The sequence below is a fragment of the Otolemur garnettii genome, unplaced genomic scaffold (genome assembly GCF_000181295.1).
Source record: "Otolemur garnettii isolate 467f Iridium unplaced genomic scaffold, OtoGar3 scaffold00011, whole genome shotgun sequence".
Taxonomy (NCBI): Eukaryota; Metazoa; Chordata; class Mammalia; order Primates; family Galagidae; genus Otolemur; species Otolemur garnettii.
Window position 1 is genome coordinate 26,036,952 of NW_003852406.1, and position 25,169 is coordinate 26,062,120.

Below are 25,169 nucleotides of genomic sequence, written 5' to 3' on the forward strand. Positions count from 1 at the left end.
TTTTTTTATAACTACTAAAAAAATTTCCACTCTTCCCGGGGGGACAGCTTGAAGCATAGTGTCAAAAAAAAAAAAAAAAAAGAAAGATCCTTATATGTACGTAAAAACTTTAAAAGCTTTGTTTTTCATTAGTCAATAATAAGACCAGAAAATTTCAACAAAATAGTACAGTAACATGAATTTATATCATCTACAATCTGGATAAAATGTCACTATAAACAAGATGAAAAAGAAAAGTCTTTCACTATCCATACTCTGTATTAAACACATATTATGTACACTATCACAGAAGTGTCATCACATCAAGCTGATATAAAAATTACACTTGTATTCTCTGCTATCATGATTATTTTTTCCCTATAGATGCCCTGAATCTTTAAATAAATATAAGAGAACAAAAAACAGTTTGAAGAATCATTAATCTATGCTGTGGCTATAACTGTGGCTGAGGGTAGTATTTTTAACCTGCGTCCTACTATCCTGAGGGGAGTGATTTAATTGTTTTCTTATTAATTCACAAGAGTAGTGTAAGGTCTTAGAAAATGCACGAGTCAAGGAAATTTCCAGGCAAATTCTTTACATCATCGGTGACATTATGGTACCCTCCCACTTTCCGACCTTGGACCCTTTGTGGAACACAGTGCAATGGAGTCGAGAATTGTGACCTTCACATCATTTTTCTGCATTTATTACACAATTGGGAATGGAGGGAGCTAGAACCCTGACTCATTGCAGCTGGACTGTAAATAAGGAAGGCTGGACCCACCCATTCCTACTGGGAATTGTTAGAAATATTTTAGAAAAAAAGAAAAACACAAAACGACCCATATTTTACTAGCTAAAAAAAAGTATCCTTACTTTGATACACTTATCCTCTTCTATCAAATCTTTTCTTATAGAGTAAATATGTTGTCTTCTCTTTCTCTTGCAAAATGGAAATTCAAATCAGAGACTTAAACATGTCAAAGTATTTGTTATTAAAAATCAGAAATGACCCAAAAATACCACCTACCTAAAAATGATAAAATGGAAGGCAAACTTAGAAAACAAGCATGAAAACAAATAGTTCAGGAATCATATGGAGTCAATCTATGTTTAGAGCCTACAAAGAATATTTGTACAGTTTCAATCTTTTTGTTAGAGGTAATAGTAAGACTGTGTTGTTCAACTATATTCTAATTCACTGTGGCAAATAAAAAGAAAATTAGGCAGGGAGCCAACTCATGGTGACTAAACAATGCAAAAGAAAAAGCAGATAAAAGCTGCACTCATTTTATTATGTAAAGTAAATAGTGAACAAATATCCTCAAGCCATTGCAATTGTGAAAATGGAGCCCTATTTATCAAATAAATTTACCTTTATCCATAACCCATGAAAAAATAATAGTGTTTTAACTCACTAATAAAGGCTATGTTTGTAAAACTCCACAGTAACTTCTGAATCAAAGAAGAAAGATTATTTACCATCCACTTTTAGTGCTAACTGCATTTTACACATATTGTTTTCAAAAAAGTGATAGTCTTATTTGAATATTATGCTGCTAGGTTAACAAGGATGTTCTCATATTAAGAACATTTCATTCCTCAATTGTGTAGCCTAAATGAGAATTTAGCCTAAGACTTTCAAATGAATACATGGCCGTCCTATCACCTTGGGAAAGCTCTTTTGAAAGGAAAGTCTTTCGCGCTGGTAGCTCCTTCCATGTTTTACTTCCAACGTGAGTCTGCTTTTCTTATATAATAGTAAGTCATGAACATATAGTTCTGAATTTTTAGGCAGTGGTGTCTATTGACTGTATCAGCGGTCCCCAACCATTGGCACTAGGGACTGGTTTCATAGGAAACACTTTTTCCACAGATAGGGAGGAGGGGTGGGAAGATTATATTCTCGTAAAGAGCACAACCTAGATCCCTCATGCACAGTTTACAGTAGGGATTGTGCTCCTAGGAGAACCTAATGCTGCTGCTGAAGTGACAGGAGGTGGAGCTCTGGCAGTGAGGCAAGTAGTGGGGAGCGGCTGTAAATACAGATGAAGCTTTGCTCATTCACCTGCTGCTGTGAGGCCTGGTTTCTAACAGGCCAGGGACCATGGTTCTCGGCCCAAGGGTTGGTGACTGTACAATATCTTCTATTTCTTCCGTGATTATAAGGTGTTTTTCATCGTGACAGTAAATAAATGGTCAACTATACTTTCTCTTTCACATTGTTCTTTTTCATGTTTAACTGTGATTCACTGGAGACTATCTCCGTGTGAAGCAAGAAGTGAGGCCCTACCTTGAGTCCTGCCCACTGTCTCTACCGCAGCCAGTTTCCCTGATTTCAATTTTTTTTTTTTTTTTTTTTTTTTTTTTTTTTTTTTTGACAGAGCCTCAAGCTGTCCCCCTGGGTAGAGTGCCGTGGCATTACAGCTCACAGCAACCTCAACTCCTGGGCTCAAGCGAGTCTCCTGCCTCAGCCTCCCAAGTAGCTGGGACTATAGGCGCCCGCCACAACGCCTGGCCATTTTTTGGTTGCAGCCATCATTGTTGTTTGGCGGGTCCGGGCTGGGGATTCGAACCCGCCACCTTAGGTGTACGTGGCTGGCGCCTCAGCCTGTTGAGCTATAGGCGCCGAGCCCCTGATTTCAATTTTTGAGAACACCTATGATGTCCACTAGTTTGGGATGCCTTCTTTGTTATATAAAACATTACATTCCTACAGATGCTAGGACCTATTTCAGGTCTATCTGGTCTGTTTGGATCTTTTTTTGACTCATAAATTAGTACCATACTTTCCTAATAATGATAGTTCTATAATGTATTATCTGGTAGAGAAAATTTTGCTTCCTTGTACTGGTTTTTCAAAAATTTCTTAGCTATTTCAACTGCTAATTCTTTCATATGAAAATTGAATCATTTGATTAAGTTTTGAAATCTCATTCATAATTTGATTAAAATTCCTTCATAATCTTTTTTTTTTTTTTTAGGCAAAGCCTCACTCTGTCACCTTCAGTAGAGTGCCTGGTTTCACAGCTCATAGCAACCTCAAACTCAGCTTAAGTGATTGTCTTGCCTCAGCCTCCCAGTAGCTGGGACTACACGCGCCTGCCCCAACGCTTGGCTATGTTTTTTGTTGTTGTTCTTATTGTTGTCATTGTTGTTTAGCAGGTCCTGGCTGGGTTCAAACCCACCAGTCCTGGTGCATGTGGCTGGCACCTTTACCACTGAGCTATGGGTGCTGAGCCCTTCAAATCTTTGTATTAACTTGAGAACTAATAATTTTATAAATGAGAACTTCTGACTTCACACCTGTAGCTCAGCAGCTAGGGTGCCAGCCATATACACCAGAGCTGGCGGGTTTGATCCCAAACAACCAAAAGCCTGCCAAACAACAATGACAATTACAACAAAAAAAAGCCAGGTGTTGTGGTGGGCAAATGTAGTTCCAGCTACTTGGGAGACTGAGGCAAGAGAATCACTTCAGCCCAAGAGTTTGAGGTTGCTGTGAGCTGTGATGCCACAGCACTCTACTGAGGGTGACATAAGTGAGACTCTGTCTCAAAATAAATAAATAATAAATAAATAAATAAAAAACAATGAGATCTTTATATACTCTTTTTTTTTTTGAAGGTAGCCTGAAATCCACTTTATTTAAAATTATTAAAAGCATGTATTAATGACTGTCAAACTTGCTGGCTATAGTACAATGACTAATCAATTTCATGTTTTTTATGTACTTGTAGTTAATTCGTGTTTTCTAACAATTAGGCTGATTTTTATTACTAGATTTTCTCTGTATCTCAATGGATTTTTGTCTTTTTTTTTTTTTATGTACCGTGTTTCCCCCAAAATAAGACACTGTCTTATATTTATTTTTTCTCAAGAAGATACACTAGGGTTTATTTTCAGGGGGATGTCTTCCTCTCCTCCCCAAAATGCATGGCCATGCCCATAACTAGGTCTTATTATCGGGGTAGGGTTTATATTTAACAAATGCCTAGAAATCCTGCTAGGGCTTATTTTTTGGGTAGATCTTATTTTCAGGGAAACACAGGTAAGTCCTGCATCTTTCTTTCTTTTTGAGACAGTGTGTGATATCATAGCTCACAACAACCTCAAACTCCTGGGCTTAAGTGATTCATTTGCCTCCTGAGTAGCTGGGACTACAAGCGCCTACCACTACACTGGCTATTTTTAGAGACAGAGTCTTGCTCTTCTCAGACTGGTCTCGAACTCCTGAGCTCAAGCAATCCATCGCCTCAGCTTCCTAGAGTGGTAGGATTACAGATGTGAGCCATGGTGCCTGGCCCTACCTGCATATTTCTTGTTAAGGTTGTATCTAGGTATCTTGTAGCATTTTGTGAATTACTGTTGTGAATGGGATTGTGGAATTTTTACCCATATTTATTTGTTTTGCTTTGCTGAGATAGAATTCATCTATTTTTTCTCATTTAATTCATGTGTAACCTGGCCACTTTACTGAGCAATTTCTTATTAATTCAGTAGTGTTCTAGTTCATTCTTCAGTGTATTCCAAGGAACAGATAACTGTCATTTTGCCTTTCCAGAGATACAGCTCTCTATGTCTGCATTAAGTCTCTTTTCTTGCTATGGAGCTCCTTGTAGGCAGGTGCCCATCTTCCTTCTGCCTCTTCTAAAGTGCCAGGCAACAGTAGGTGCTCAGTGAATGTCCACTGAATGAGAGTGAAGGAACCACTCAGCTAAAGAGATCATTCCAGCCCTTGAAGAGGTCACTTCAATTTAGAGCCTGTGCTTGTCAGAGGGCTGGGGACTTTCAGGGCCCAGGGTGTCTGATTTAAGCTGCAGTTCACAGGGAGCTGCTGGCAATTGTCTATTTCCATCTGGAGGGGCAGGAGAGGCTGTTTTCCTTAGGGACACCCCATTTGGGCCAGAAGAGACTTAGAAATAAAACCTAGAAGAGAGAGGCTGTGGTCATCCAGAAGGTCTTGCTCTCTGTTCAGCCAGGCTGCCTGCTGTGTGCTCTCCTGGGCTAGGAGTACTGTCTCCAAGGAAGGGGATCCCGCAACAGAAGCAGACCCTCACCCATGGGTCTGAAGCAGGAAAATGACAACTGCTTCTTATTACCTTCCCTTTATTTTTATACCCTGTGGAGTTGCCTATACCTCTTTTATGTGTGTGTGTGTGTGTGTGTGTGTATATATATATATGTGTGTATATTTTAATATATTTTTTTTCTTTTTGAGACAGAGTCTCACTCTCTTGTCCAGGCTAGAGTGCTGTGGCATCAGCCCAGCTCACAACAACCTTAAACTCCTCAGTTCAAGTGATCCTCATGCCTCAGCCTCCCACGCATCTGGGACTCTAGGTACCTGCCACAGCGTCTCTATTTTTAGTACAAATAGGGTCTCCCTCTTGCTCCGACTGGTCTCTAACTCCTGAGTTCAAGGGATGCTCCCTCCTCAGCCTCCCAGAGTGCTAGGATTGCAGGCATGAGCCACCATGTCCAACCTTCATGTTCTGTTTTTAACTTTAAAAAGAAAATACATTCATATATTCACAAGGTTTAAATATGAAAGCAACGTGAAAAGGCAAACAGTGAGGCATCTCACTCTACCCCTGTGCCCCACCCCATCCTGTAACCACTTCTCTTAATTTGTGTGTCCTTCTAAGATTTCTTTACCTAAATGTAACCCAAATAAGAATATGTTCTTATTTTTCTCCATTCTTACACAATAGGTAGCATAAAGTATACTTCTGCACTTTGATATTTTTACTTAATACATATATGAGAATAATACAAATAGCTAGCCTTTATTGAACACTCCTTATAGGCCTGTACTGTTCTAACCTTTCTATGTATAATAACTCACTTAACCTTTCCAATACTCCTGTCATTAACCTTATTTCTCTATGGAGATATTTTTGTATCCATATGTGAAGAGCTTCCTCGGTTTCTTATAGCTGCACTATATGGGTGCATCTTGATTTATGTAACTAATTGCCTAGTGGTGGACACTTGGGTGGTTTATGATTCCTCGCTATTGTGGACTGTGCTGTAGTGAATTATGTGGATGACTTTTTTTTTTTGTTATTGAGACACAGTCACACTCTATGCCCTAAGCAGAATGCAATTGCATCATAGCTCACTGCAACCTCAGACTCCTCAGACTTAGGCTGTGGGCAGTGGGTAGAGTGCCAGTGGCATCATAGCTCACAGCAATCTCAAACTCTCAGGCTCAAGCAGTCCTCTTCCCTCAGCCTTCCAAATAGCTGGGCCTGCAGGCACCCACCATGATGCCTAGCTAGTTTTTTCTATTTTAGTAGAGACGGGAGTCTCAGTCTTGCTCGGGCTGATCTTGAATGCCTGAGCTCAGGCGATCCATCTGCCTCGGCCTCCCAGAGTGTTAGGATTGCAGCCATGAGCCACCATGCCCAGCCTGCAGCGCCCTTTCTCATTGATCTGTGCAAGTTTCAACCTGCTTGGCTTATTGGTGTTGCTGGGAGGGTTTCATTTGTTTCTGCCCACATGGATTTAATGTTTCTTGATTTTTGTGTATCTTAAAACTTGCCTAATGACCCATGTGCCTAGGAAGAGGATGGCTGAGTCAAAGGATAAATGTGTTTGTAAATTTGGTCAAAGGATAAATGTGTTTGTAAATTTGGTGGGTATTGCCAAATTGCAATCTGCAGAGTTATTAGTTCTTTTGATAATTGCTTAGAATTTCTAATTAAGATTGTCACTGATGAGCACTATACAGTCGAACCTTCATAGCTGACCACCTCCCTACATTGACCACCTTCTTAAGTTGGCCTAATTTTCTTAGACTGGACATGTACCACATGTATATGTCAGTACAGTAGGCCTTGTTCCTTACATTGACCACCTCTGTGTGTTGACCAGTGTGTTACAGTCACTTTGGTCAAATTACAAGGTTCTGCTGTGTTTGAAACAGCAGCATGGCAGTGGTTACAAGTATAGACACTGAGCCAGATTGTCTGGGTTTTATATTAGTTTCCTCCTGTTGCTATAACAAATTATACAAATTTAGGGGCTTAAAACAATACAAATTTGGGCCTACTACTCTGGGAGGCTGAGGCAGGTAAACCCTTTGAGTTCATGAGTTCAAGACCAGCCACTCACTCAAGAAGAGTGAGACCCCGTCTCTAAAAACTAGCCAGGTGTGGGCTGTGCCTGTGGCTCAAGGAGCAGGGATGCTGGCACCATATACCAGAGGTGACGGGTTTAAAAACAAACAAACAACAACAACAACAAAAAACTAGCCGGGCACTGTGGTGGGCCCCTATAGTCCCTGCTACTTGGGAGGCTGAGCCAAGAGAATTGCTTAAACCTAAGAGTTTGAGGTTGCTGTGAGCTATGATACCATAGCACCCTACCAAGGGTGGCAAAGTGAGACTCTGTCTTAAAGAAAAAAATAAAAATTTATTGTTTTATAGTTTCGGAGGTCAGAAGTCTAAAATGGGTCTCATGGAGGTAAATCAAGGTGTAAGCAGGCTTTGTTCCTTTGGGAGGCTCTTGGGTAAGGTGACCAGATTTTAACATTGGTAAAGCAGGACACCATTGGGGGAGGCGGGGCCTGGGGGGGGGCTGACAACAATGCAAACTTTGATAAGCCATTCTCGATAATCAGTTCTCAACAATTATTTGTTATTATTAAAGTTTAACATTATAAAATTAACAAAAATAATATAAAACGCATATCCTGGTGAAATAGCCACATGGCAGCTGAAAACCGCATAGTCCCTTCCTGTTTTCCCGTGTTCCCTAGCTTGTTGTGCATTCTTTCCAAAAATTGGGGCTTTTTTAAAACACCGCAGGACGCAGGACAAATTGTTAAAAATTGGGACTGGTCACCTTACTGGGGGGACTACTTGTTTGTTCCAGATAGTTTGGCTCCTTCCGAGCTAATGGTCCTTGCCTAGAAGCAAGGGAGGGAGCCAGTCTCCTTCTGATACCTTGCCCAGGAGGGGAGTAGGGAGTTTACATTAGCCTTTTCATTTCCAAATGAAGTTACATTAACCTCTTCATTCCCAAATGGAGTTACATTAACCTTTTCAGCAGCCAACGTATATTCTCTTCCCATTCTCCCGCTATTCCCTAGCTTGTCATGCATTCTTTCTAAAAATCAGGACTTTTTTAAAACACTGCAGGACTTGGGACAAATTGTTTAAAATCGGGGCTGGCCCACCAAAAGTGGGACATCTGGTCACCTTACTCTTGGGGGAGAATCTGTTTTCCCACTTTTCTTAGCTTCCAAAGGCTGCCCAGACTCCTTTGTTCATGGCCGCCTTTTCTTGAGAGCCGTCAGCAGAGCATCACTCCCACCCCTGTTTTTATCACCCCTCTCGCTCGCCTCCTCCCTCTTCCTTTTATAAAGACTTTCGTGATTACATTGGACCCACCCAGATACTCTTGGATAATCTCATTATCCCAAGATTCTTATCGTAATCACACCTGCAAAGACCCTTTTGCGTTGTAAGGTAACATACTCTCAGCTTGTGGGAATTAGGACATGGATATCTTTAGGGACCATTTTTCCTCATACTACAGTTTGCATCCAGACTTCACAATTACTAATTGCATGAACTTAGGACAAATTATTTTGCCTCAATAGTCTCTGATATATAACAATTACAACAGAAGTGTCTGCTAGCTAAAGTATATTAATTAAAGATAAAAATATTGAAATAGAACACAAATTCTAATCTAACAGTCCTATCATTTGTCATCTATTTCATAGAGACAACAGTATCCTATGATTAGGCTATATAATGTGGATATTACTAATGTAGCATTCAGATTAGCATTAAAAAAGACACAAACAGGAAAAATGAAAAGAAATAAAATGCACAAAGAGGAAATGATCTGAACATCAATCAAACGGATTAAATCAACTGTGGCCCATCTGGAGTATAATGGAACTATTAAAGAGAATACAGCAGATTCATGCTTATAGACTTAGAGGAATGTCCTGAATGAAAGTTAGAACTCTTTGGACGCCGGCCACATACACCGAGGCTGGCAGGTTCGAGCCTGGCCTGGGCTTGCCAAACAACAATGACAACTGCAACCAAAAAATAGCCAGGCCCTGTGGTAGGCACCTATAGTCCCAGTGGTAGGTGCCTATAGTCCTAGCTACTTGGAAGGCAGAGGCAAGAGAATTGCTTAAGCCCAAGAGTTTGAGGTTGCTGTGAGCTGTGATGCTACAGCATTCTACAGGGCAACATAGTGAGACTCTGTCTCAAAAAAAGTTAAATTAGAGGAGGTGTTAGGGACAGAGAGAAAACCAGGTTAAGAGGAAAAGCAGATGATTGCTGAGACAGAGGAACCATCCAACCCAATCCAGATTTTTAGATCTGGCTAAGAGCTTCCTTTGGACAAAGGACCCTCTGAAATGGGTACATGTTAGGCCATAGGAGCTGTCAAACCTCAAGAGCATCTATGATTTCTGCACAGTTATAAATGGGGCACCTAAAAATTGACCTTTTGACATGGAGCCTTTCATTAAAATATCATTGACATTTGCCACCACCCTGTATACAGTTACAATGGCATTGTGGGAAGTATTAGGGAATAGAAGTACACAAACATGAGTTTAGAAATGCATAAACACGAGCTAAGAAATATATAAACACTAAAAATAGGGCCTGGCATGGTGGCTTACGCCTGTAATCCCAGCACTGTGAGAGGCTAAGGAGGGAGAATTGCTTGAGCTCAGGAGTTCAAGACTTGCCTGAGAGTGAGACCCAGACTCATAAAAAACAAACAAACAAACAAAAAACCCAGCCAGGCTCTGCGGAGTCTGAGGCATCTGGATGCCCATAGCCTGAGTCTGAGGAGTCTGAGATTGCAGTGAGCTATGACGCTATTGCACTCTGCTCAGGGCATAAGATGGGACTCTGTCTCAATAACAAAAAAAAAAAAAAGCAAAGAATAAGCAAAGAAATAAAAACAAAATAAATCAAAACAAAAAAACCCATTAGAAATAGGAAGAGCAAAGCTGGGGCTGGGAAAATAGATTGCTCTAGTGGAGATTATGGGGCGGTAGGTCCTTCCTCATTGTGAAGATAAGGCCCATTCCTTTCTTAGGAGTAAACTATCTGCTTAAATAAACTTTTTGCTTTTGTTTGTTTGTTTGTTATTTGCAGATTTTGCCTGAGGCAACTAAGTTTCAGTATAACAAAGAGAAATTTTATTTAAGAACAAAGAGAAAGCTTAGAACACTTCTAAAGAGAGTTGGGGCAGTTGTTCATACCTATAATCTTAGTACTCTGGGAAGCCTAGAATTAGAACTTAGGAGTTTGAGACCAGCCTGTACAAGCATGAGACCCTTGTCTCTAAAAAACAGCCAGGTGTTGTGGCTGGTACCTGTAGTCGCAGCTGCTTGGGAGATTGAGGCAGGAGGATCTCTTGAGCCCAAGAGTTTGAGGTTGCTGTGAGCTATGACACCATGACATACCCAGGGCACAGAATGAAACTCTGTCTCAAAAAAAAAAAAAAAAAAAAAAAAAAAAGGACACATACATAGAGAGTTGGAAGTGGGTCCCTCTCATGAACGAGAGAAGAGGTGAGAGAGATCACTTTAGGTGTTTTACTGCCTGGTTTCCTCTTTTTGTGCCAGCTCCGCTGCAACTTGACTTCTTTTCTTGCCCCAGCCTAGTCACTTTAGGTTTCTGGGAACCACTTGCTAGTGGCACCCAGAGAAAGCCCAAACTGGGGCTGGGGTTCTGGAGACCCCTACCAGGAGGAAGTTACAAAGTAATAATATGGCATGATGCCATTTTTTTAGAACAAACTTCAATCCCCAAATTGTTGTAAATATTTGGGCCAATTTTATAATTTCATTTGTGAGATGAGGAGATCCATAATTCTCACCTAACCATCTCTTGCAAAGGTTAAGTGTGATGTTTGATGTGTGTCAAATCCGTAAAATCCTGCAAGCAGCAGCAGTCTGGGATTGTTGTGAGGCAGTTTTGAGATAGGGAACTGGCAGCTACTGCTTTGGGTACAGCATTGCTGCAGGCAATTCCTTGAGCATTGCTTTAGGCATTGCTATAACTTTACCTGAGTGAAAACAGTTTCACATTGTGCCTCTCAAAACAGGATGCAGGCAAGGCAAGTTTCAACTGATTAGCACCAAGATGGTGGCGGAACACTGCCCCTGCCATGAATAGTCCTTCCCTTCTTTAGCCCATTAATTAAATAGAAAGGCAAAAGGAACTAGGGGCAGTTCTCTTTTTCCTGGAGAACTTGCCTCTGCTCTTTCAGGCCAGCAGACTTTTATTATTATTATTATTATTATTATTACAGTTTTTGGCTGGGGCTGGGTTTGAACCTGCCACCTCTGGCATATGGGGCTGACGCCCTACTCTTTTGAGCCCTGGGCACCACCCAGGCTTTTATTTTTTAATGATATATATATATATATATATTTTTTTTTTTTTTTTGAGATAGAATCTCACTTTGTCACCCAGGCGTCAAAGCTCACAGCAACTTCAAACTGGCCTCAAGCAATCCTCTTGCTTCATTTTTTCATTTTAATAAAGATGGAGTCTCACTCTTTGCTCAGACTGGTCTGGAATTCCTGAGCTCAAGCAATCCACCCACCTTGGCCTCCCAGAGTGCTAGGATTACATGCGTGAGCCACTATGCCAGGCCTGAAGTAGACTTTCTACAGTTTCTGAATGACTCTTGCTTTCACTTTACTGCCTATATTGTTGTTTCCTGAGTTCTTTCTTGCACAGAGCCAAGAACCCACTTGTACCTCAAGTGGCTCTCAGCATTGGGAGTCACTTTCCTGAGTCAGTCTGAGTGGAGAGAGGTGTAGAAGGGTGCATGTCATGTCGCTGACCTGGCTCGTAGGGAGGGGAAATTCAGATGTAGTGGAAGGACACTGTTTTCTCTGTTTAGCCTCCAGTTGTTTCACAGATGTTGAAGTCGTTGCAGTAACTTTTTATACTCATGGTTTGTTTGGGTTTTTTTTTGGCCCAGCAGCTGGGTTTGAACCAGCTACCTCCTGCATATGGGGCTGGCACCCTACCCTTTTGAGCCACAGACACATGTTTTATTGGTAGTTTGGATATTATTGGTACTCATGTTTTATTGGTAGTTTGGATATTATTCTCATCATAACCCAAACACTTTTGGGAAAAGCATAGAGGATTTAGAAACATGCCATGATTGAGTGTTTGATAATTTGGGAAGAAGAATTTAAAGTTGAAAATTTAAGTTTAAAAAAAAAAAAAGGCAGGGATGTCTTAACCCAGGCTGGCCTTGTGTGTCTGCAGCATCTACTGCCGGGGCTGTTCCAAGCCACTGTGCTGTACGTGCGCGCTCCTGGACAGTAGTCACAGCGATCTTAAATGCGACATCAACCTGGAGATTGAGCAGCGGCAGAAGGAGCTGGACTCGATGACTCAGGGACTGCAGGAGCAGGACAGCGCCTTTGGTGAGGTGCATGCTCAGATGAGTGCGGTGGTGAGCCAGCTGGGCCACAGGCGCTCCGAGATGGAGGCACTGATCCGCGAGCGGGTGCGCGAGGTAGTAAAGCACGTGGAGGCGCAGGAGCGTAACCTACTGGAGGCCGTGAAGGAGCGCTACGAGCGCGACTACGAAGAGATGGCCAGGCAGCTGGGCAGCCTGAACACCAAGCTTCAGCGCATCCGCATGGGTGGCATGCTCGTGCAGAAGATGAGGCGCTTCGCCTCTGACCAGGAGGTAATGGACATGCACGGCTTCCTGCGAGAGGCGCTCCGCCGCCTGTGTCAGGAGCAGCCCCAGACCCCGCAAGCCACAGTGCACACGGACAGCTTCGACGAGTTTAGGGCGCGCCTGGAGGTCCTCACCTCTAGCATCACCCAGGGTACAGGTAAGCTGCCCTTGTGGTCAGTCTGTTTGCCAGCTTGATGGCGAGTCAAAAGGTCACTTTGATTTGACAGAAAAGGAAACTGAGTTTTTACTAAGTCTCTTGGGTTTGGTCAGGTCTTAGGTTCCAAGGTGAAAAATAAAGTGGGAGAGGAGGCTCTGACCCAGGCAGCAGCCACGCAGAGGGCACACATTTTACTAATTTACAAGATCCATGGGCTAGCTGTGGCCTTGGAACCCTGGCAGAACACGTGAAAGTTAAGAAATTGTAAAGCTGAGAACCCATCCTGGTATCACGTTAACTGCAGAGGAACTGACCACTTCAGGAGGTTTTCTTAAGACTTCTCTGTACCCAGAAACAGAAAAGTCAATTGAAATGTGGGGTTAGAGCCGGAGACTAAGAAAACCTCGCGGGTTGTTGAGTGCTTGCCCAAAAGCATGCAGTAACTCAGTGAAGGAGATCCCTTGCCCCCAGGTTGACCTGCCATCTGAAACAAGCTGCCAACTTTTGGTGGGCCCTGCCTAGTATTAGGCACTTGGGGGATCACGAGACAGCAGACCAGCTCCTGATCTCAAGAGTAGTCCACTCCAACTGGGAGAGGAGCCAGAGCCACATCCTAGTTGGATAATGGACCGGTGAGACAGTGCTTAGGTCTGCAGTGCAAATCCAGGAGTTGGTAGCAGCTCTGTATGAGCTGGAGACATCAGGGAGGCTTTCAAACAAGTGGAGGGGGAGTGTACAAGAGGGCCTCCAGGGTTCTTTGACAAGATCTCTAAGTTCTGAACAGCCAAGTGCAGGATGCCCTTACTGAGAAAGGGGAGAGAAGCTACACATTCTGAAGGCACCTGGACAGGTGCCAGTGATGAAGGGCACACTTACTCCTCCTGGAGCTGATGTGGGTGGGCTTGTAAAGGACAGTCCTAGGGTGGGCATAGACTTGTGCCTTCTTCACCTAGGCAGTGAGTATTACCCCATATCCAGGAAACAACCCCACAGAGCTTAAATGGCTAGGCTTGGGTATTATAACTTGTCAGTGGCAGAGAGAAGTTATTTTATTCAGAAGCATGAGAGGTTTAGATTTAAATAAAATTAAATTGATTGAAATAAAATTTAACTTTAGATTTAAATAGAAACTGGATTGCTGGTAGGGAAGACTATCATGGCGCTTTCACTATATGTAGTCAATGAGCAGTAATAGCTTTGTGGTTGGTTGTCCACACTGCTGCTTGCTGGTGGCTCAGAGATACAGCGGTACGCTTGGGGTTTGGAGCTAAAGGCAGGCACTCTCTAAGGCCACCTCTCTTTCCCTTCTGGATGGGTTCATGTACACAGTAGTTGAGAAAAGCGTCCCTTTCCACCACCAGCCTCTGCCTGCAGCTGTCCAGTGCAGTGAGATGCCGTGGAGAATAGGTAGCCAGGAAAAGCATTAAGGACCTCCTCTGTCCCTGTTCAGGCCAGGATGCCCCTCTGTTCCTCACTGGGGTGTCTCTGACCTGCCTGTGACCTTCTCTGTATTTTCCAGATGCAGTTCTGTGCAACAGAGCCAGCCCTCTCAGGGACGCTTCTGATGATGACTTGGTGAGATGGGTTTAAGGTCTGAACGGGAGGTCGTAGAGCCCAACAGGTCAGGGTGACTGTGAGTCCTGCTGCCCCTGTATCTGCAGGGAGAGTGCCTGGGATAGGGGCAGCAAGTGGCTGGACAGTAGCTTTCGTGGGAGAAAGGATTGGCTGGCTGACTCTGAGCTCCTAAATGCCAGGTGTGGACAGATGGTAAAGGAAGTGGTCACTTACAGCAGCCCTGATGGATGTGGAAGATGACCTCTGCTCTCTGTACCCACCCTAAATGTGGGAGCCTTTTCCTAGGGTCAACATGGGTGGACCTTCCCTTGTTCTTCCCACACACATGGTTTTTAGAGAGGAACAGAGAATGAGGCCAGAAGTCAGATCTGAACCCCAGCAGCCTGGATTCTGTTGGTGTGATGCCAGGATCATTATATATCTTAGAACCACAGTTTCTCAGTTTAGATGCTACCCCTATGCTATCTAACATTGGTATTTCCTCTGCAGCACCCCTGACCCACGGCTGTCCAGCTTTTGAGCACACACCTCAAGGGACAGGAAGCTTGCTCATTCTTGGGGAAACCTCCATCACCTGTTGACTGCTCTTAGATGAAATGTGGTGGCATCCCCTTGATGGGAGGGGGGCTTGCAAGCATGGTCCTCTCCCCCAGGATAAGCTTCTTCAGTTCCTTCCTGGACCTGGCATCTGGTCTCCTTCCCAGCCTGGTCACTCAGTTTTCAGTGTGCCTGCCTGTTGAGGATCTGGGCCCAGGACTGCCAGTCTTCCATGTATAGCAGGTCTTCTGGTGGGAGGAAGGGTCTGGAATAGCTTCCTAGCTTTGTCTTGGAGTGACTTATAGAAGAGAGAGATTGCTATAGGCTGAGGCAATCAGGAGAGGCTTCCTGGAGGAGGCAGGACTTGGAGTCTGAGAGTTTTAGAGATAGGAGAGACCATGGAGCCTATCTCTTATTTTTAACAGATGAAGCTAAGGCCAGGGGGTTGTGACTTACCCAAGGCCACACATAATAAGTCGGGGACAAGACTAAAAGCCAACTCTTAACTGCTATGGGTACTGCATTCCCGTACAAATGGTTCAAAAGTAAAAAGCATTTTATTTCTTGATTAATGGTACAATCACAAGGTCAGAAATAGAAATATATAAAGTGATGTTTCACTGCATTATCCCTCATTTGTCCAGTTCTTATACCCATGTACCTATCTATATTTCTTTCTTTTTTCTTTTCTTTCTTTTTTTTTTTGAGACAGAGTCTCACTCTGTCACCCTAGGTAGAGCGCTGTGGGGTCATAATAGCTCACAGCAACCTCAAACTCTTGGGCTCAAGCAATCCCTTTGCTTCAGCCCACTGAGTAGCCCGCCCACCACAATGTCTGACTTACCTTTATTTGTTTCTTATATAACCTTCCAGAATTTCTTTATGTAATTACAAGCAAATGTGATTATAATGTTTGCTTTTTCCACTCTATTTTTGCACAAAGGTAGCACAGTACTGTGTATGATAACAATGGCTGGATATTTTCTTAACATCCCTTGATTACATCCTAGGTTTTTCCACTCTGCAGTGATATGTTCAGAGTTTCTTATACTGTCAGTAGGTAGGGAGCTTCCTGATACCTCCTTGATACCTTTTTTTTTCCCAGAGTTTCCTGGGAATTTATTTCTCTCCTTTCCTAATCCCATCATCATTCACTACATGACAGTCCACACTCGCTCTGGTCCACTTGTGGAAGAACCAAGTTTCTTGGGGCCTCTGCACCTACGCTTTTTCTTGCCTGGGAATGACTTCTCCTTAAGTTTTTGATTGTCCATCAGATCTCAGCTCAAATGCAAACTCTTTCCCAACCTACTGAGCAAATTGCACCTCTCCCACCACCATTCTTTCACTGAATTCCACTTCCCTCTGAGCACCCATCACAACCCAATAACATCTACCAACTCCTTCCTCCAGTGCCTACCAGAGCATAGGGTACACCCTATGCCTTCAATAAGTACTTTTCAGGAATAAAGATAATTCAATTAGAATGTATAAGTTAGGCACGGGTTTCGGTGCACTTTACAGGCAGTTCTCAAGGGCACGCATTCGGAACTCCAGCCCCTTTTTTTTTTTTAATTGAATGGTAACTATGTACATTAATGCACTTCTGGGGTACAGTGTGGGGTTTTCACACACAATCCGTAACACTTCCATCAAACTGGTTAACATACCCTTCATGTCATTTTCTTAGTTATTGTTTTATTTTATTTTATTTTATTTTTTGAGACAGAGCCTCAAGCTATCCCCCTGGGTAGAGTGCTCTGACATCACAGCTCACAGCAATCTCCAAGTCCTGGGCTCAAGCGAGTCTCCTGCCTCAGCCTCCCAAGTAGCTGGGACCACAGGCACCCGGCTATTTTTTGGTTGCAGCCATCATTGTTGTTTGGCGGGCCCAGGCTGGATTTGAACCTGCCACCTTAGGTATATGTGGCTGGCGCCTTAGCCACTTGAGCCACAGGCACCAAGCCTAGTTATTGTTTTAAAACGTTCACATTCTACTCTTAGAAAGATTCACTTGTACCCTTGTAAGATCCTGATACCTTTTTACAGCAGCATAGTGGTCCATCGAATGGATGGAGTGTGGTTTATTTAGCCATATGTCGGTACATATTTGGATTGTTTTGCTATTACAAATAATATCATAATGGATAATGTCTGGAAATATGAAATAATGTGAAATAATAATGGGAAAATGCCTTTGGCCTACAGACTCAGTTATCTTCTAAGTACCAGTCACTGATTAATGAACAAGAGAGCTGAGCAGATGTGGCTTCTCATTATCAACTGTGAAACAGCTTGAACTTAGTGCATCAGAGGAACGCCCTTTTTGCAAAGCCTCTTGCTTTTCACTTTAGTCTTTGGCTGTGGGAGGTGCTGGAGCTGAAGGAGGGAAACAGGTAACACAGTGTGAGTGCAAAGGACAGGTGAAGCAGGCAGAGATGGGCTATCCCTGCGGCTCCATCAGCCATGCCAGGGGAGAGGCAGCTCTTGGACCCATGTTTCTGCCTTAGGAGGCAGGAGCTGGGCTTCTAGTTCCAGCACTTGTTCCTCTTGAAACTGCCAGTTTGTTTACCTTCATCCAACTGTGCACCTGGAAGAGAGGAAGAGAAAACATACCAACAGGCTTACCTGGGAGTGTCCGGGTAGGGCAGCAGCACCCCCCAGTATTTTCCCTCCTCCTTCTCATAGGCTCTTTTTATAATGATGTTACAATACTTTATTGAAAAAAAATTATTTTATAGCTATAAATCAACTGTAGCCAGTCATTGTGTTTCTTTTCCTCTGCATCCCCTGCTTCATTAACATTAGTGGGAGGTAGGAGGGAGGGTGGGGCAGAAGCAGAGAGGCCCCCCCGAGAAGTTCACGGCTGAAGTGGAAAGGGAGTCTTTATGTACCAGTCATTTGCAGAGCCAGACAAAGAAGGAAAGAGCAAGACTTTTTAAACCCCCCTTAAAAAAATTATTTTTTCTAAATTATGGTATAATGCACCTTAACAAAAAACACACCATCCTAATCATTTGAAAATGTACAGTTCACAGTAGAAGTATATTCACATTATTGTACACCCATCACCACCACGTAGAACTTTTTCATCTCCCCAACGTGAAACTCCGTATAATACTAACTCCCCAGTGCCTCTCTCCTCAGCCCCTGGCAACCACTGTTCTACTTTCTGTCTCTATGACTTTCACTACTCTAGGTGCCTCAGATAAATGGAATTATACAGTATTTGTCCTTTTGTGACTGGCTTATTTCACTTGGTATGATGTTCCCCAGGTTCATCCACATTGTAGCATGTGTCAGAATTTTCTTCCTTTTGAAGGCTGAATAGTAGTACTGCGTTGTATGTATTTGTATGTGTTTATCCATTCACCTGGTAATGGACACTTGGGTTGCTTCAACTTTTTGGCTATTGTGAGTAATGCTGCTATGAAGACGGGCGTACAAATATCTCTTTGAGACCCTGCTTTTAATTCTTTGGGTTATATACCCAGAAATGGAATTTCTGAATATATTTCTGAATAAATAAAAATTTATTTTTAATTTTTTGAGAAACTGCCGTCTTGTTTTCTGTATTTGGTTGTACCATTTTACATTCCCACCGACAGTAGTACATAGGGTTTCGACTTGTCTAGATCCTCACCAACATTTATTTGTTTTCTCTCTCACTTACTTTTTTTTAAGAAGCTGCATCTTACCTTGTTGCCCAGGCTGGATTACAGTGGTGTGGTCATAGCTCACTGCAGCCTCGAACTTCTGTACTCAAGTAATCTCCAACCTCAGCCTCCTGAGGAGCTGGGACTATAGACATGTGCCACCACATCTGGCTAATTTTTAAAAAGGTTTTGTAGGGATGGGACCTCAATATGCTACCCAGGCTGCTCTCAAACTTGTAGCCTTGAGTGACCCTCTGCCCTCCCAAAGTGCTGGGATTATAGGTGTGACCCACTATATGTGGTCTTTTTTTCTTAAAAATAATAGTCATCCACATGGTTATGAGGCAGGTTAGATGCTTTTTTGACCACCCACTTCCTGTAAAACAAATACATTTCACACAGTCATGTTCAGTATATACACACGTACACACATATACCCGTGGCTAAAATGGAAGTTTTCAAAACATATTATGCTTACTATATGGAGCGTCCTCCAATAATGTCTATTCTATACTTTTTAATATAAAAAATGTTGGTCACGACCCATTAAATTGCTTTCTTTTTCTCTCTTTCTTTTTTTTTTTTTTTTTTGAGACAGAGTCTCAAGCTGTCAGCCTGGGTAGAGTGCAGTGGCATCATAGGTCACAGCAACCTCTAATTCTTGGGCTTAAGCGATTCTCTTGCCTGAGCCTCCCAAGTAGTTGGGACTACAGGCGCCCACCACAACGCCCGGCTATTTTTTGGTTGTAGTTGTCATTGTTGCTTAGCAGACCTGGGCCACGTTCGAACCTGCCACCCTAGGTGTAAGTGGCCAGTGCCCTGTCAACTGAGTTATGGGCACCACCCACTAAATTCCTTTCATGATCCACAAATGGGTGAATGGGTCTCAAGCTGTAGTTCCCAAAACGCTGGCCTGTAAAGCTTAGTGGTTGAGCATAGATTTCACCTGGAGACCTGGGAGAGAAAGACCCCAGGAGATCATTTGTTCTTTCCCTTCCCCAGAGAGGCTCCTAGCCCTTTGATCCAGGGAGAACATTCTCCACCCTCTGTATAAAGATGTTGACAAAAAGAAAGGAGAGCAGAGGGGAGGTCAACCCATCATAGAAAATGGTGTGGGGGCCCCTAAGAAGGATCTGCCACAGGGTTCCAGTTCCCAGTATCTGCCAAAGTCAGTGCCAGGCTGGGGCCTTCCCTGCCTTAACTCACCTGCCCGGTGGCCTCTGTTGTGATCCTCCTCAACCAGACCAGGATTGGCCAGTAGTTCTCAGGAGGCCCTCCTAGGAGGGACAGAACTTGTGTCTGTGAGGAAAGTAGATCCCTGCCACTCACTCATTTTCAACAAATGGTCCAGTGTATACCTCAGTTTCACAAAATAGAGAAAGACAACAAGGAAGGATGTGATTAAAGGGAGAGGGCACAAGGGCAAGAGGGGAACTGCCATTTATAAACCACTAGATTCATAGCAGGCCAGGTTTCCTAAGCTGTGTGACCTTTGGAAATCACTTCACGTCTCTGTGCCTGAGTTTTCTGTTCTGGCGATCAGCAATAGTCATAGTATAGCACCTACTTTTTATAAAACTATAATTTTTTTATTGTAAAATTCATACAAGATTCACCATTTTAACCATTTTGCAAATGAGTGATATTTAGTACATTCATAATCCTTTTTGTTTTTGAAATATTTTTTTCACACTTTTACCATTTCTTTTTTGTGGGGGTGACATTTTCTTATTTCACAGTATTAGAGGGTACACATGTTTTGTTTATATACTTTTTTATTTTTAAAGATTGAGTCAAAGTTGTAAGTGTGCCCTTCACACAGTGTGCACTGTACCTAATAGGTGTGAATTTATCCATCCTCCTCCTCCCCATCCCCAGCTTGATTTTCCCTTCCTCCTTCCCTTCCTTCCTTCTTTCCTCTCTCTCTCTCTTCCTTTCCTTTCTCCCTTTTCCTTCCCTTCCCTCCCCTCCCCTCCTTTCTTTTCTTTTCACAGAGTCTCATTTTGTCACCCTCAGTAGAGTGCCCTAATGTCACAGCTCACAGCAACCTCAAACTCTTGGGCTTAAGTAATTCTCTTGCCTTAGCCTCCCAAGTACCTAGGACTACAGGTGCCCGCCACAATGCCTGGCTATTTTTGTTGTTGTTGTTGTTGTTTAGCAGGCCCGGGCCAGGTTTGAACCTGCCTGCCGCAGTGTATGTGGCCAACGCCATAACCACTGAACTATGGACACTGAGCCCTCAGATTGATTTTCATTGAGATTTATTTTTATATATACACTTAAGTGTTGATTGATTAGTTTCTATTTGGTATTGAGTACATGTGTTTGTTTCACCATTCTTGCATGTACATTCGCAATCTTTGTAATTTTTTTTTTCTTAAAAAAAAATGGTGTTGCCCAGGCTGGCCTCAAATTCTGAGCTTGAGTGATCCTCTTGCCTCAGCCTCCTATACATTTATACTCTCATACAACCATTACCAACTATCTAATTACTGAATGTTTTCATCATTCCTAAAGGAAACCCCATGTATACTCATGAAGCAGTCATTCCCCGTTTCCTGCTCCCTCCCTACTCTCCTGGCAACCACCAATTTACTTTCTGTTGTTTTAGATTTAGCTATTCTGTATATTTCATATAAATGGAATCATGCGGGATGTGTTTTGTGTCTGGCTTTTTCCCTCTAGCATAGTATGTTCGAGGCACATCCATGTTGTACATATTGGTACTCCATTACTTTTTATGGCTGAGTAATATCCCATTGCGTGGATGCACCACATTTTGTTCATCCATTCATCACTGGATAGCCATTTGGTTTGTTTCTACCTTTTGGCTATTGTGAGTAGTGCTGCTATGAACATTTATGTACAAGTATTTGTTTGAACATCTGTTTTTAGTACTTTTGGGTATGCATACTTACAAGTAGATTTGGTGGGTCATAAAATGATGGTAATTATATATTTATATATATATATTTTTGAAACATAGTCTCACTTTGTCTTCCTCAGTAGGGTGTTGTGGTATCATAGCTCATAGCAGCCTCAAACTCTTGGGTTCAAGGGATCCTCCTGCCTCAGTCTCCAGAGTAGCTGGGACTACAGGCGCCTGCCACAACACCTGGCTATTTTTTTCTATGTTTAGTAGAAATGGGGTTTCACTTTTGCTCAGGCTGGTCTTGAACTCCTGAACTCAAGCAATCCACCTGCCTCAGCCTCCCAAAGCACTAGGATTATAGTTGTGAGCCACCATGCCCGGCCTGTATTTAGCTTTTTGAGGACCTGCCTGTACTTCATTTAAGATGAGTTTGTGTGCAGGCTTGGTGCCTGTAGCAAAGAAGTTACGGTGCCAGCCATATACACCAAGGGTGGCGGGTTCAAACCTGGCTCAGACCAGCTAAACAACAATGACAACTACAACAAAAAATAGCCAGGCATTGTGGCAGGCACTGGTGGTCCCAGCTGCTTGGGAGGCTGAGGCAAGAGAATCACTTAAGCCCAAGATTGGAGGTTGCTGTGAGCTGTGATACCACAGCACTCTACCAAGGGCGATATAGTGAGATTCTGTCTTAAAAAAAAAAAAAAAATGAGTATGTGAAGCAGTGCCTGGCACAGAGTAGAAATGAAGACAGTATTTCTCACCATCTGTATCATCATCACCATCATGAGAGATACTTTCTATGTACCAGGTGCTCTTCTAAACATTTTGCTAATATAATTACATTACATCCATATTACCATATGAGATAGATGCTATTATTCCTATTTTACACAGGAGAACTGAGACCGGTTCAGTTTTGAGTAATTTGTCCAACTTGTGGCCAACTTAGAGTTGAGGCCAAAGGGGAGGAGTTAAGGTCATAGGGAGGGTACTGGCAGCTCAATGGGAGGGTTTTCTCACTGCTAGAATCTTGCACCTGTTGGAGCTGCTGCTTCTACCAGTAATGAGCACTCTGTCCCTGGATGCGTGTAAGTGTGGCTAGGCTGTTGAGCATATCTGGAGGAGGAGTTGGGCAGTGTGATCCCTGTGGCCTCTGCCAGTGCTGTTAGGACACTCAAGAATTGAAGTGGTCCCTGGGCACCAGCAACCCAGGGGCAGAAGGAGAGGCCATCACAGAGGGTTTGGTGAGGACTCCTTATCCCCAGTGAGCCCTGAGCTTTGCACTGGGGAGCCTGATCATGTGACAGAGTGAGGCTCTAGGATTGGGCCGACCATAGATCTGGGATCCCTTGCCCTGGGTTTGTTGCCTGGGCATTTCTGACTCTATTTTCCTGCCTTTGTAGCCTGAGGAGGTACCCCAGAGAGTGCAGATGCAGGCCCAGGCCGAGGCCACGGCCTTGGAGCTGGCTGAAAACCAATGTATGGCAGTGGTACAGTCCGTGCCTGGGGCACACCCTAAGCCAATGTATGCCTACTCCATCAAAGACTCCTCCTACAGAGAGGTAAGGTTCTGGATAGCCTGTGCCTCCCTTCTAGAAGCCCCAGATTCCACCAAGATGGTGAGGTGGCACTAGGGTGACAATCTGAGCCCTTATCAGCTCTTCACCGGGAAGTGCTCCTCTGCACCATCTTTGTGCCCTCTCTTGCTTTTGGCTGCATGGTCAGGAAACTCCCGTTGGGCTGGGAGTGGCTCATGCCTGGGAGTAGGGATGGGAGGACTCTGAGACACCTAGGGCTGTTAGAGGCCAGTAGAGATTGGCGGTTGGCAACCAGGACCAGCCTAGGAGTGCTTTCTTTCTGCAGAGTGGCATGATCTGCATGGCCAAGAACAGGAGAGGGCTCAATGGCAGAGGGGCCTGTGGGAGCAAAGAGCTCATGGGCTCTGCCCACCAGGCCCTGGAGGCACTGACCTGGCCTTGTGACTCCTCTTTGTGCAGGAGATCCCCAAGATAGCCGTCCCCCAGAAGAGGAAGTCCTGCCAAACTGAATGCCCCAGAAAGGTCATCAAGATGGAGTCTGAGGAGGATAAGGAAGCAAAGTTGGCTCTGAACTCCTCTGAGCAGCCCAGGCCCAGCACCTCCAGGGCAGTCTCACCACCCCACCTGGATGGGCTGCCCAGCCCTAAGACCCCCATCAAAGAAGCTGACATTTCCTCACTCAACAGCAGCCATGGGACCGATGACATTGAGGAGGCAGGTAGGGAGCTGGGTGGGGTAGCAGCCTGTGAGCTACCCTCCAGGGTTGGGGCGAGGGGGCCTCTTCTGCATTCTTACCCCACTCAGGGAGCCCAAAGCCAACGGGAGGCCCTTGTGTGTCCTGCTCTGACCTACCATGGAATAGCCCTCAGTTTGCCTAGGCTTCAGACTCTGATACAGTTTATCATGTGCTGTGCTATAATTACAGTGTGGGCTGTCCAAGGAGGTCAGCTAAATAATTTTATGCATCCTTGTCCCAAAACATTAATCTCACAATGCTCAGCATCATGCTGCTGTGCAGGGCAGATCTCCCCAAGAAGTGTCTCTTGGTGGATGCCTAGTATGTTCCCAGAGAGGACTTAAAGTCCACACCCATCATTTCCCCAAGTTTTCTGTAAAGACCACCCACCTGAGGGTCTCATTTGTCTGAGATGGGGAGTCAGTCCTTGGGCAGGAGATGAGGTCAACCCAGAGAATTCCGGAACAAAAGAGTTCTTCTTGGATCTGCCTCACCCTAGGTACAGCTTTGTTCTTCATTCTGGCTCCCCAGACTGAGCTCCAGCCATAGTTACACCCTGAGCCCTGGGGGAACTTCCTTACCCACAAATGCCTTTGGTAATTAAAGAGTGTGAATAACCAGATGAAGCATCTTTTAACTCTGCACGTCCCACTTCATGGGGCTGAGAATTGGGACAAAGCAATATGCAAAAAAGTTCCAGACCAGCTGGTGATGGTGCAGCCTCCTGTGCAGGGATCGAACTCTGGACTCAGGGCCAATAGCTTAATTAGATGTGCACAGTTGAGGCACAGCAAGAAATGATGGAAACCCATTAAGCCAAACCCAAAGCAGATCCACACTGGGACACACAGTGAATGTTCACATCCCCCGCAGGGCATCCACCAACTTCCAGCCCCCTAGCCTGCAAGGATCCCCCCAGCTGAATGCCTCAGCCTTCCACGTGCATCCTGGGCAGCGCCTAATGCCATCTCTCCCACTCTATTTCAGAGAATTGCGTCTTTGTGATCAGCAGCTCGGAAGACTCAGATGCAGAACACTCGGTGAGTGGCCCAGAAGTTTGGTCCCAGGACTCTGCCTGCCCCCATCCCAGGTCCCAGGGGGGACAGCAATAGCAGGTGACTCTTAGACATGGCTTGAGCTTAGGGAATCTCTCAGCAAATTAATGAGTCCTAAACTGTTTTCAGGATAGTCTCTAAATGCTGTCACCCACATGCCTGTACAGTCCTGGCCCTCCCACTACACCAGGGCAAGAGCCTTCAGTAGCCATATGTATTCTGAAATGCTTGTAGTGGGCTACCCTTCAGAGACCTGTTTCTTTTCTGGAATGTCCAAGGCCTTTGGCTGGAGCTTCCTTATGCCTTTTCTGTCCTCTAAGTCCTCATAGAGGAGGGCTGGACAATCATTC

At 44.0% G+C, this 25,169-nt stretch overlaps 1 protein-coding gene across 2 annotated transcripts in view; it reads left to right on the forward strand.

The window, feature by feature from the left end:
* The window catches only part of PML (promyelocytic leukemia), a 62,270-nt gene that overhangs the window by 25,652 nt on the left and 11,449 nt on the right, over nt 1–25,169 (forward strand). For both annotated transcript variants that reach the window (XM_012801945.2, XM_023510000.1), the window contains exons 3-7: nt 12,267–12,847; nt 14,367–14,422; nt 22,894–23,052; nt 23,488–23,746; nt 24,752–24,804. In XM_012801945.2, coding sequence (XP_012657399.1) covers nt 12,267–12,847; nt 14,367–14,422; nt 22,894–23,052; nt 23,488–23,746; nt 24,752–24,804 — 1,108 coding nt within the window. The remainder of the gene's footprint in view (nt 1–12,266; nt 12,848–14,366; nt 14,423–22,893; nt 23,053–23,487; nt 23,747–24,751; nt 24,805–25,169) is intronic.